This window comes from Dendropsophus ebraccatus, chromosome 2 (genome assembly GCF_027789765.1).
Source record: "Dendropsophus ebraccatus isolate aDenEbr1 chromosome 2, aDenEbr1.pat, whole genome shotgun sequence".
In the NCBI taxonomy this organism is placed as follows: Eukaryota; Metazoa; Chordata; class Amphibia; order Anura; family Hylidae; genus Dendropsophus; species Dendropsophus ebraccatus.
This window is the reverse complement of record NC_091455.1, coordinates 201,770,817-201,784,472: the sequence shown is the minus strand read 5'-3', so window position 1 is coordinate 201,784,472 and position 13,656 is coordinate 201,770,817. Positions and strand designations below refer to the sequence as shown.

Sequence of the window (13,656 nt, the reverse complement as noted above, 5' to 3'; positions counted from 1 at the left end):
TCCTGGGAGGCCCACACGGCTACCGAATGTTGTGTCTGACTAGCTGTATGCGCTTGTATGTGAGGAGAAGATACTGTTGAATGCAGCAGGGTGATTGACAAGGAGAGGAGAGCATTGGCTCTCCACCCTGCCAATAACTGTTGTGGCCACAAGAGGCTGTTCCCTCCCTTACAGCTGTGGGACATAGATGATGTCACTTGTGTGCTCACAGAGCAGGGAGAGAGTTGACATCAGAAGACTACAGTACTGCAACCGCACAGCAGGTAAGTAAGGCTTTTTTCCCCTTAGTTATAGAGGTGGAGACCTATGTGGGTGGGTGGGGCTAACTCCTAGGAAGGATTTCATATATGGGGGTTGGGGTATGGGATGTCCTGGCTAACTTAAAAGGGTATACCTAATTTGGAGGAACAGTACAGTCTACTTACAGTGGTGGTGGTGGTGTCTAACCACCAGGAGCATTACCAGGTAGATTACTGCTGGGAAAGGGGGTGGCCACATGGGGAATACATACCAGGGGGATTACCTAGATGAGATGGTGCTGGAGGGGATGCCTACATGGAGGATACTACATGGAGGTCTAAATACTAGATAGATGCACAGAGGGGTAGCTAACTTCTATATGAGGGCACAGAGGGCCCTAACTAGTACTACATGGAAACAGAGGAAAATAATAACTATATTGGGGCACAGATGGCCTAACTACAGAGGGACCTCAATACTATATGGGGAAGCACAGGGAGGGTCTATCTTCTCTATGGATGAACAAGGGGGGATAATCTACTATGTTAGGATATAGATGGTGGGCTTTTTACAATATGAGAGCATAGTGGGACCCTGCAAACTATATGAGGGCTAAAATTGGGTCTAAATACTACATGGAGGCATCAATTGGCTGCTCTCATATACCCTGTACACCAGGATTAGTGGTGCTGATTTCTCCTACATTTTTCATGTATTGTTTCTATGGATTTATAAAGTAATTATTCCTTTTAGTTATGTTGCAGTCTGGCTTTTTTGTATACAGGTTATTTAAAATAGTTGCCTTGAACTGCATGGGACTATTTATTATTACCCAGAATTGTACTGTACATTTACTCTACTACTTTGTACTGTGGGTATCCCCTTTGGGTGTTGCTAATTTGGTCATTGCCCATCAGCTATGGTGTAGTCCTTATGCTGCCCAATAGATATTAGACAGATAGATATAAAAAAAAAGAGATAGAAGAATGGATGGATGGCTAGATAGAAAACAGAAACAGCACCATAGCTTCCTCTATGTTGTGTGTGGTATCACAACTTGGTTGTAATCTCTTTTAGTGGAACTGAGCTGCACTACCACATCCAAGCTTTGGAGGTGAGTGACGCTGTTTCTGGAAAAAAAAGACAGCTATGTTTTAGCAATGCTGGATAACCCCTTTATTTTTTACATGGTTATATATGTGAGATGTAAAAAGTCTTTTCCACTGTTCTCAGTCCCTGTTCACTATGAATAATGTGGTAGGTAATACCCTATATTATTCAGAAAGCATTGTCATCTGCTGAGGTTCCCTATGGGTAACATACTGTAATCGGTGGGGGGCCCACTGAGACTCACTCGCCCCCCCTAGGCGGAACCCCTAGCTACGCCCCTGATATATATATATATATATATATATATATAGACACACACACAGGCAGCTGGTATAGCCTGGGTATCTCCTGTATATAAACCTGGTATAACCTGGTATAACCTGGGCAAGCCTTGGTCTAAGATATGTCATGAGGTCAGCAGGTATACAATGTATGATAGAGATGATGGTGGGGTGGGGTTAGTCTAGACATGGCAGAACCCCTCTTTAGTATGTGGGAGTGGGTTACTCCCATTCTGTGTTCACCTGGTAGGGGCTTCTCTTTAGTATGTATGGGGGAGTTACTATAGCCCTTCCCCAGCCCACGTTCTATGTTCACCTGGCGGGGGCACCTATTTAGTATGCAGAAGGGTGGTTACTCCCTATTTATGCCCACTTGGAGGAGGCCCCTCTGTAGTATGTAGTGAGGAGGTCACTTCCAATCTATGCTCACCTGGCAGGAGTCTCTCTTTAGTATATAGGGAGGGAGGTTGCTTCCAATCTATGCTCACCTGGCAGGAGTCTCTCTTTAGTATATAGGGAGGGAGGTTGCTTCCAATCTATGCTCACCTGGCAGGAGTCTCTCTTTAGTATATAGGGAGGGAGGTTGCTTCCAATCTATGCTCACCTGGCAGGAGTCTCTCTTTAGTATATAGGGAGGGAGGTTGCTTCCAATCTATGCTCACCTGGCAGGAGTCTCTCTTTAGTATATAGGGAGGGAGGTTGCTTCCATTCGATGCTCCCCTGGTAGGGGCCCTTCTTTAGTATATAGGGGGAGGTCATTCCCATTCCATGCTCCCCTGGTGGGGGCCCCTCTTTGGTGTGTGTGTGTGGAGTCACTCTTGGCCTGTTCTATGCTCACCTGGCGGGGGCCCCTCTTTAGTATGTGGGGGTAGCACACAGGCGGGGCCCCTCCCGGCTCTCCATGCAGCACACACATTAGATGCTCAGGTCCCGGTTAGGAGGTGTTAGCACTCGGCAGACACGAGGACGCGCACACATGGACAGCGGCACTTACATGATAACCGTTTTCTTGGGCCCTTTAGTTTCTTGCTCAGTGACTATAAAGGAAACAATATGGAGAGCGGGGTTAGATCGGCACAAGCTGATGATCTGTCTGATCGTGTTAAGGTCATTAAAGGAACATGAATGAACAGATAAAGCGGTCATGCGTCCTGCCCCTGCCCCACCTCCCAGTCCACCATAAAGGTATATGAGTGACTCTGAGCGCCAACCAGACATTTCAAATACCACACCACATCGTCCTGTAACTTTGGGGCCATATCCAGTCACTGATGGCGGCACAATGTAATATATGTTAAACATTCTGCCCAAAGTAATAAATGTGCTACAGCCGGAGCAGAAATCCTGAAGTCATTCTGACCTGAAACATAGTTCTGGGACGTTTTATTATGTCACAGTAAAACTTTATTTAGTGACGTCTGATGATCCCACACCTTATGGGTTCTATAACCCCATGATCATCATCATGACTCCCCCCTTCACATGTCACCTACCTTATCTGTGTATACTGGGTGGGCATGACACGCCTCATAGCCAACTGCACTACTACCATCATGTATACTCCAGTCTCAACCTTGTGTCCTATTGCCTGAGCTCTGACTGTATAGCTGACATCTGAACACCCACAATACACTGCACTCCAGTAGAAGGAAACTAGCAGAGTAGGGAGTGCAGCTTTGGAGGTGCCAGGAGCATAAGACATGATGTAACAGCAGAATAGTGAGTGCAGCTCTGGAGGGGACTGGTATGTATGGCATAATGCATTGGATTTACAGGCTCAGTAAGCATCATTTACCCATAATGGGCTTTCTGTGATTCCTAAATTGTGTCATATGTATAAAAGGAGGGGAGGAGCCAAATGTGCACCTGAGATCTCCTCCCCCGACAAAGAATATCCAACTGCAGCCAATTCACCAATTCTACCTTCTGCTCCTATTCTCCTCCTCCTTTTACTTCTATCCGCCACCTGCCCCTCTCCTCCTCCTACTTCTATTATCTCCTGCCCCTCTCCTACTTCTATCCATCACCTGCCCCTCTCCTCCTCCTACTTCTATCCGCCACCTGCCCCTCTCCTCCTCCTACTTCTATCCATCTCCTGCCCCTCTCCTACTTCTATCCATCTCCTGCCCCTCTCCTCCTCCTACTTCTATCCATCTCCTGCCCCTCTCCTCCTCCTACTTCTATCCATCTCCTGCCCCTCTCCTACTTCTATCCATCTCCTGCCCCTCTCCTCCTCCTACTTCTATCCATCTCCTGCCCCTCTCCTACTTCTATCCATCTCCTGCCCCTCTCCTACTTCTATCCATTTCCTGTCCCTCTCCTCCTCCTACTTCTTTCCATCTCCTGCCCCTCTCCTCCTCCTACTTCTATCCATCTCCTGCCCCTCTCCTCCTCCTATTTCTATCCATCTCCTGCCCCTCTCCTCCTCCTACTTCTATCCATCTCCTGCCCCTCTCCTCCTCCTACTTCTATCCATCTCCTGCCCCTCTCCTACTTCTATCCATCTCCTGCCCCTCTCCTCCTCCTACTTCTATCCATCTCCTGCCCCTTTCCTCCTCCTACTTCTATCCATCTCCTGCCCCTTTCCTCCTCCTACTTCTATCCATCTCCTGCCCCTCTCCTCCTCCTACTTCTATCCATCTCCTGCCCCTTTCCTCCTCCTACTTCTATCCATCTCCTGCCCCTTTCCTCCTCCTACTTCTATCCATCTCCTGCCCCTCTCCTCCTCCTACTTCTATCCATCTCCTGCCCCTTTCCTCCTCCTACTTCTATCCATCTCCTGCCCCTCTCCTCCTCCTACTTCTATCCGTCCCCTGCCCCTCTCCTCCTCCTACTTCTATCCATCTCCTGCCCCTCTCCTCCTCCTACTTCTATCCATCTCCTGCCCCTCTCCTCCTCCTACTTCTATCCGTCCCCTGCCCCTCTCCTCCTCCTACTTCTATCCGTCTTCTGCCCCTCTCCTCCTCCTACTTCTATACGTCTTCTGCCCCTCTCCTTCTATTATCCATCTCCTGCCCCTCTCCTCCTCCTGCTCCTTTTCTTTTTGTGCTAAACTCCACTTCCTGATCCTCTCCAACACCTGCTTATTCCTCCCCCCTCTCCTAATAAAGCTCTCCTCTTTCTCCTTTCCACCTCCTGCTTTAGTTCACTCATCTCATCTCCTACTCATAAACTCATGCAATTCTCCTCCTCCTGCTTCCTACCATTTCCTGTCCCTCTCTTCCTGCGTCCCTCCATCTCCTCCCATCTATCTCCTGCTTCTCTCTTCCCCCTCCTCTTCTTCTCCACCTCCTGCTCCTCTCCCTGCTTCTCTCCTCCTCCTGCTGCTTCTCTCCACCTCCTGCTCCTCTCCTCTTCCTGTTCCCTTTCTCCAGCTTCTCCCCCTTCTGCTTCTCTTCTTGCATCTCTCCACCTCCTGTTTCTTTTACACCCGGCCCCTCTCCACCTCCTCTTGCTCAGGTCTTTTTACAGTTTTTATACTTCATCATCCCCTCTAAAACACAGAATCCAACACAAACCCAGCAATGCCACAACATACATTAGCTGTGACCCTTAAACCATTTGTACAAACTACAAGACCACTGTATTAGCCCCTCAGATCTTTAAAGGGGTTGTCCACTTTATAGTAAAATAGTTCAGTGGCACAGTAAGTGTACTCACTGTATATACTGACAGCAGCTCCCTGTGTACCTCATAGAGCTAAAATCAGACTCCCCTCCTCCAGGCTGTGCTGCCCTTCTCTGTGGTGATTCTGTCCATAGGATGGCCGACATGGAGGAGCATGTGACCATACTCCGCCCCCAAGTGTCCAACACTGAGCCTGTATATGCCTATGGAACACACTGGGGGCAGGGCATGGCCACATGCTCCTCCATGTCGGCCATCTTATGGACATAATCACCACAGAGCAGGAAAGCACAGCCTGGAGGAGGAGAGTCTGATTTTAGCTGTATGAGGTACACAGGGCGCTGCTGTCAGTAAGTGCTGTGCGGACACTTACTAATACTGTACACTGAACTATTTTACTATAAAGCATCCAACAATGTAAGTAACAATGGACACAACCCATGAGGGGGCTTCAAGTTAGTGACATGGTTAGTCCCGAGGTGCTGCATGCATAGGGCGAGCTCCCGGAATAACATACATTGCAGTCACATCCCACATGCTGATCAGTCTATGTGCTGCACACAAGACACCCCCCAAGCTGCAGAGACAGACAGGATGTATGGCCATTCCCTCTAACTAAACATCCAGACTCATAATGTCCCTAAAAATGACATAATCCTTAGTTTATATGATTTGGTGAGTCCACTGTGTGCTCTGAGGGATCGCTGCAGCATAAAAGTAGGGATATTGGGTAACACAGCAGCAAGGAATTCTGCTAGCTGCTACTGGAACCTGAAAGACCAAATATTAAGTGCAGCTCTGGAGGTGACTGGAGGATAAGACATGATGTAGTGGTAGAATTATGAGTGCAGCTCTGGAGAATAAGACATGATGTGGCAGAATAGTGAATGCAGCTCTGGAGGATAAGATGTGATGTAGTAGCAGAATAGTGAGTGCAGCTCTGGAGGTGACTGGAGAATAAGACATGATGTAGTAAAATTGTGAGTGCAGCTCTGGAAAATAAGACATGATGTAGTAGTAGAATTGTGAGTGCAGCTCTGGAAAATAAGACATGATGTAGTAGTAGAATTGTGAGTGCAGCTCTGGAGGATAAGACATGATGTAGCGGCAGAATAGTGAATGCAGCTCTGGAGGATAAAATGTGATGTAGCAGCAGAATAGTGAGTGCAGCTCTGGAGGTGACTGGAGAATAAGACATGATGTAGCAGGAGAATAGCGCAGAGTTCTCCTCTGGAGGATAGGTCATGATGTAGCCGAGGATAAGTAAAAAGTGAGTAACAGACTGGCATGGCTACTTATCTATGTTATATACGAGCATTTTTTGATCAATTAGCATATTTCATTCTTCAGGGGGTGGGAGTTGTCTGAAACTTCTTTCAACCCCAAAAACTTACAGTCCCCCCGATCCAGCGACCCTGCACTTGACTACCTACACCACTTCTCCCCCCACTTCTCCATTAACCTATCTCCCAGTACTGGTCTCATCCAGCACAGATACACATACACACGGAGCCAGACTTGGTGGGGCCTCTCCCCTCTATATCCCCTCAGCAGCTCCAGGGGCTTCCTCTACAGTACACAGGCCTCCAGACTGTCGAAGGGAATCACAGACTCCAAAACAACAACAACAGAAGACCAATAAAAATCCATCACATATAACCATGACATCACAGCATCAGGGGTGTCGGAAAGGTCAGCAAGGGCAGAAGTACAAGAGGGACGTCACTGCTAACTGCAAGGGTATGCTGAATGGAAAATCAATTATATAATCACTGATCTCTAGTGATGGATAGGCTGTATTCTCAGTGATGTCGCTGCTGATCTCTAGTGATGGATAGGCTGTAGTCTCAGTGATGTCACCGCTGATCTCTAGTGATGGATAGGCTGTATTCTCAGTTATGTCACTGATCTCCAGTGATGGATAGGCTGTATTCTCAGTGATGTCACTGATCTCTAGTGATGGATAGGCTGTATTCTCAGTGATGTCACCGCTGATCTCTAGTGATGGATACTATATTCTCAGTGATGTCACTGCTGATCTCTAGTGATGGATAGGCTGTATTCTCTGTGATGTTACTGCTGATCTCTAGTGATGGATAGGCTGTATTCTCAGTGATGTCACTGATCTCTAGTGATGGATAGGCTGTATTCTCAGTGATGTCACTGATCTCTAGTGATGGATAGGCTGTATTCTCAGTGATGTCACCGCTGATCTCTAGTGATGGATAGGCTGTATTCTCAGTGATGTCACTGCTGATCTCTAGTGATGGATAGGCTGTATTCTCAGTGATGTCACTGATCTCTAGTGATGGATAGGCTGTATTCTCAGTGATGTCACCGCTGATCTCTAGTGATGGATACTGTATTCTCAGTGATGTCACTGCTGATCTCTAGTGATGGATAGGCTGTATTCTCTGTGATGTTACTGCTGATCTCTAGTGATGGATAGGCTGTATTCTCAGTGATGTCACCGCTGATCTCTAGTGATGGATAGGCTGTATTCTCAGTGATGTCACTGATCTCCAGTGATGGATAGGCTGTATTCTCAGTGATGTCACTGATCTCTAGTGATGGATAGGCTCTATTCTCAGTGATGTGACTGCTGATCTCTAGTGATGGATAGGCTGTATTCTCAGTGATGTCACCGCTGATCTCTAGTGATGGATAGGCTGTATTCTCAGTGATGTCACTGCTGATCCCTAGTGATGGATAGGCTGTATTCTCAGTGATGTCACCGCTGATCTCTAGTGATGGATAGGCTGTATTCTCAGTGATGTCACTGCTGATCTCTAGTGATGGATAGGCTGTATTCTCAGTGATGTCACTGATCTCTAGTGATGGATAGGCTGTATTCTCAGTGATGTCACTGATCTCTAGTGATGGATAGGCTGTATTCTCAGTGATGTCACTGCTGATCTCTAGTGATGGATAGGCTGTATTCTCAGTGATGTCACTGCTGATCTCTAGTGATGGATAGGCTGTATTCTCAGTGATGTCACTGATCTCTAGTGATGGATAGGCTGTATTCTCAGTGATGTCACTGATCTCTAGTGATGGATAGGCTGTATTCTAAGTGATGTCACTGCTGATCTCTAGTGATGGATAGGCTGTATTCTCAGTGATGACACCACTGCTCTCTTGTGAGGGATAGGCTGTATACTCTGTGATGTCACAGCTGATCTCTAGTGAATGGATGGGCTGTATTCTCAGTGATGTCATCTCTGACCTGTTACGGATGGATCTCCGTACCCCGGCAGCACATCCCGTGTAAATCATACATTATCAGCAACTATATGATCATCTCTTTTAGGGCAAAAGACCCCATGATACATTTCGATCCACCTGATGACCAGTCATTTCCATATACCAACACCTCTGGGAATATTCCAGATACATAAAGATATGGTGGAGGCCCAGATCACATGACTACTTATCACACCGCCGTGTCAGGGACCACAGTACTGTATATCATCACTATCAGGAAGGATAAGTAAGGGTGTCTTACCTTCTATGGTGACAGTCTGGTCGCCTCTCCTCTCCTGCCCCATCATTGCTGCGGTCTGTATGTTCAGCTCTGCTCCACTCCGTGCAGACCCCAGTCTGTTCACCATCTAGATAGGGGCAGAAGTAACACTGATCATTCCCGTGCTGCTCATACTGCCCCCTCACACAGTCCGGAGACGGCAAACCTACCACAATCCTGCTGGAAACAGTCAGCAAGGCAAGAAATGTAATGTCATCTGCTCTGCACCACCAAGGGGCAGCACCCAAGGTTGGAGACCAAACTGGGAACCAGCAGATGTGACTGGGTAAAAGGCAATACAGTCTGACATACTGGACCCTATATAAGGTTATGGTGGTAGGTAGGGATCTTACGAACCCGAAATCTCGGTAATGATTCCCGCTGTCTGCCCGCTCCGTGCAGCGGGCGGATCCAGCGGAAGGACCGTCTGGAAAACTGGGATACAGCCATAGCCATAGGCTGTATCCCAGTTTTCCAGGCGGTCCTCCCACTGTATCCACCCGCTCCACGGAGCGGGCAGACAGCGGGAATCTGATGCCGAGCGTTTGGGTTCATACGAACCCGAACCTCGGAGGGTTCGGACCATCCCTAGTGGTAGGCACTCAGGGATATAGGTGGCATGGGGTAGGTATGTAGGCATCCCGGGATATGTGTGGCTTGGGGTAAGTAGGCCCTTTGGGAAATGGGCTGAATGCACTAGGTGTCAGTATATCAGCGGTGGATAGCACTTTGCAGCACTATGGCAGTATGGTCATATATAATGGAATTAATAGGGTGGAGCGCACAGTCAGGCTCTCAGATGGTGAGTGGTATATGGAGGCAGTGTGTGTGGCACATTCACACCTACCTCACACTCATAGTGCCCGATGTCATCCTTAGTGGCGTTCTTTATCACCAGGACCAGCATCCCGCTCCTCGGCTCAGCAAACGTCTGGTATTTAGCGGAATCTGGCAGCAGGTGCCCATCCTTATACCACCTGGAACCAGCAGGGCATCGTCAGCTCCCTCATGTACTACAACCCCCAACAGCCAAGCATTATACCATAGACCATTAGAGACACTCGCCTTATCTGTGGGTACGGCGCCCCTTCCACTATACAGGAGAACTGCGCATCTTCTCCGTCCACAAAGTAAACATTTCGTATCTTGTTAACAAATCTCGGAGGCACTGAGGACAAAAAAAAAAGATAAATACTCAGCGCAACACACAATGCAAACCGCCTACGCTGAAATACTCTGTGCTGCTAAGGACCCGTCTCCTTCCTCTCTCTCTTTCTCTGTGACCTCCCACAGGATCAGCACACTCCTCCACTACCATCCTCTGTGCTGCTAAGTTTGTGGACCCCACACACTGTACAAGAACTCACAACATAAACCTTATTATCTGTTCCTGTGAGCAGTGAGAGATGAGCGAATACGATTCGATCGAGATGATATTCGATCGAATAATGCGGTATTCGAAAGATTCAAATTCAATCAAGGAGTGTGGCGAATACCCTGGAAACATTCGAAAGCCCTCCCATCGCAGTTGGCGCTTTTTTTTATCCAATCACCAGGGAGGCCGTGAGGGACCCTGGGAGTACGCACACAATGCAAAAACGGCGTCTACCCTCATTGGATGGCTGAACCACATGACCTTGAATCTTAAATACTTGGCTCCCGCCTCTCGACCGCAGATGCGCTTTCAACCTAGCCAGGGAGAGTTCCTGGAGCAGGGAGAGATAGGTTTTAGCAGCGTTTTGGTTAGGCAGGCTTACTACTGAACCCAAAAGTCCTTTTCAGGGCTAATATCCAGCGAAAAAGTCTCTGAATCCAAAGCACTTCTCAGTGCTAAGAAATAGATAACAGCAGCAGCATCAGCTGTATTCATTTCAGTACCCTGTGTGTACAAGTGACTTATAGTGTCCTTGGTTTAGCCCACTAAGGGCACCTGTTATATACTGTTCCAGTAGCCCAGTAAAAGGCACATGATACATATTGTTCCAGTAGCCCAGAAAAAGGCACGTGATACATACTGTTCCAGTAACGTTCGTACAGCATGATGCGTGATACGCGCGAATAACATGACGCTCTGCGGACGCACATTGGAATCATGTATGTAACGCTGCACAAGAAATGCGAAGGAAATGTGTGAACATTGCCATAAACGTATGTAAAGCGTTCGCAAATATTTTTCCTTCACAACTGCGAAGAGTGGCATTATACTGCGATTTTGGGGTGTTGGGTGCACCCAGGCATGCTCCCCCTGATGTCAGTGTCATTCCGGAGGTGTTGGCATCGTTTAGGGAGGTTTCATGGGGGACTTGGTGACCTCCAAGTGGTCGAATTTGGATTTCCAAGTGCCGCGAATTTCGAATCTTGGTGCCTATTTGATACGAATTCTCGAATGTCGAATATTTCACTACTCGCTCATCTCTAATATTTAAGATAATATGTCATCTATTCTGCATTACCTCCTGCCTGTACTGCCTGAGTGGTGCTAGAGAAGAAGCTAAGCAGAGGTATATCTATAGAGCATTCTCACTGCCATATATATATGTGTATTCAACATAGTAGGGGTCACTCACCTTGGACCAGGATCTTGCCCAGTGTACTGGCAGTGCCTGCTGGGCTGCAGGCGAAGCACATGTACTGCCCAGAGTCGGCACCAGTCATGTTGTCAAGTATGAGTGTGCAGGAACCATCCGGATCCTCAATGATGATGTGATGTGGATCCACCTCCACCCCGCGGCCGTCTGAGGAGAGAAGGGCACAAATGTTATATTGTAGGGAGCCACCTTTAGAATACAGGGGACCGGCAGCACTACCCATTCTTTTGTGAATACTGGTATCAACTGTTTGTTGTTCAAATGATGCTGAGCTGGTCACTGTATTGTTCCAGAATACAGGGGGTGGGGCATATCTATAGTAAAGTAAGATGAAGGAAACCCCGGTGTGTCAATCCACCTACCCCAGATGGACTAAAACTTACGTGGCCAATTTCTTTTTAAAGTGTCACTGTCGTTTTTTTTTGCAGAAATCAATAGTACAGGCGATTTTAAGAAACTTTGTAATTGGGTTTATTAGCCGAAAAAGACATTTTTATCATGAAAAAGCAGTTTGAAGCTCTCCCCTTCATTGTTCTCTTCATTGTTCTCAATGGAGAGAGGAGGGATGGAGGGAGATGAGGCACCAAAACAGGACAACAAAGAGTTAATTTACAGCTAAATCATGGGGCTATCTCCTCTGAAGTCAGCACTGACCTCTCTGACCTCTAAATACCGGCTTTCACACAGCTCCCACTGTGTAATCCTTTGTTCTCTGCTGCCAAGTAATCTCCCTCCTCCCCCCTTCCCTCTCCATAGAACAGACAGGGCTCGACTGATGTAAAAGAGTCGAGATTTCCTGATAATGAGCAGTGGATGAGAGAGAGGAGGGAGGGGGGGACCTGGGGAAAGTCTTTTTAAATGCAGATAATGGCATATTTGCCTAATAAAGTCAAATACAAAGTTTCTTAAAATCGCCTGGACTATTGAATTCTGCAAAAAATAAAAAATGAAACGACAGTGACACTTTAAGTGACTTCCCTCTCCATCCTTACTACCATGATCGTTCCATTTCTGAATTCTAGTAGGGTGGGTGGCGAAGACTGTATCCATCGCGCCACAATGTTTTTCTGGTCTTACTTAGGACCCGTTGGACCCCCTACAATGTGTAATCATTAATTGGCAGATTTTCCAGAAGTCTCAGTATACACTTGCCCCCAGAATTTAGGGACTAGGGCATGTCTATAGTATAGCCCCCAGCATAGATTGGAAGGGGCATACAGACCCCCAGACTACATGCAGTAGAAAACATCTATAGCACTGCACCCCAGAGTATACATGGCAGCATCGTCACACAAAGTACACATGGTGGGGTACATCTATAGCACTGCCTCCTAGGGTACACACAGTGGAGCCCATCCATAGTGCCACCCCCTTGAGTACAGACAGTACATCTAGAGCGGCCATTACCTTTGTACCAGGTGACGGTGGGTTTTGGTGTCCCGTTGACACGGCATGCCAGTTTTACAGTTTCTCCAAGCTCTGCAGTACAGTCACCGAGCACCTCGATGAAGTGGGGTGGGCCTGAAATACAAAATGCTTAGGGTCAGGGGTCGAGGTACAGTGAAGATGCAGAGATGGCTAGATTATTCAGAATTATTGAACCCACAAAAACAAAAAAGTGCAAACTGTGCCAGGCACGAACCATAGGCTTCAAGAGCCACAGTTCACAGAGGAAGCAGACAACACCTGACCAGTAAGGGTCCCTGGTGATAGAGCCCTGAAATCATCTGCTGGCCGTTATGCTGGGACCAGCCATCATCACCCATGATGCTTACTCCACATTGGCAGGCTGAAGCGCTGCTGGATGCTGCTGATCTCCTTCACCCACGAGTTTTTGATGATCACCGTCCGGGCCTGCAGCAGATACTTGCGCACAGAGTCCTCACGTTCGTGCCAGATCTCAAAGGCTCGTTCATCTCCTTCCACCTGATCGTTTACGTCAATGTTCGTCAGCTGAGGAGGAAACGACTAGCAATTACCAGCCAGAAAGTATGTGGACCCCAAGTGCTGAAGTTCAGTTATATGACATCTAATACTCCCGTCACATCCAGAGCTGCATTCTAATGAGCCACCATTTTAATGTGGCCATCTCAGTCACAACACATTGAAGCCGAGGTGAGATCCTAAACGAGCCTTACAGATAAACATAACAGGGCCACAACTGGCCATGGTCGCTCAGCGACCTCCAGAATAGTCACCGCACTGTGCTGTCACCTGTGATATCCATTACCTGGTGAAGTGCATTCTGGGAGATACAGTGATCACTACAGATGACCAAGTGCATGCT

At 47.6% G+C, this 13,656-nt stretch overlaps 2 protein-coding genes across 3 annotated transcripts in view; both read right to left on the bottom strand.

The window, feature by feature from the left end:
• Nucleotides 1–2,550, bottom strand: part of LOC138783865 (obscurin-like) — a 45,348-nt gene extending 42,798 nt beyond the window's left edge. Inside the window, exon 1 of the mRNA XM_069959134.1 lies at nt 2,470–2,550. The gene's annotated coding sequence lies outside the window, so the exon portion shown is untranslated. The remainder of the gene's footprint in view (nt 1–2,469) is intronic.
• OBSCN (obscurin, cytoskeletal calmodulin and titin-interacting RhoGEF) overlaps nt 1–13,656 on the bottom strand; it is a 152,422-nt gene that overhangs the window by 4,273 nt on the left and 134,493 nt on the right. For both annotated transcript variants that reach the window (XM_069959132.1, XM_069959133.1), the window contains 7 exons: nt 13,145–13,322; nt 12,777–12,890; nt 11,349–11,516; nt 9,847–9,949; nt 9,629–9,758; nt 8,764–8,869; nt 2,626–2,668 (listed from right to left, as the gene is read on the bottom strand). In XM_069959132.1, coding sequence (XP_069815233.1) covers nt 2,626–2,668; nt 8,764–8,869; nt 9,629–9,758; nt 9,847–9,949; nt 11,349–11,516; nt 12,777–12,890; nt 13,145–13,322 — 842 coding nt within the window. The remainder of the gene's footprint in view (nt 1–2,625; nt 2,669–8,763; nt 8,870–9,628; nt 9,759–9,846; nt 9,950–11,348; nt 11,517–12,776; nt 12,891–13,144; nt 13,323–13,656) is intronic.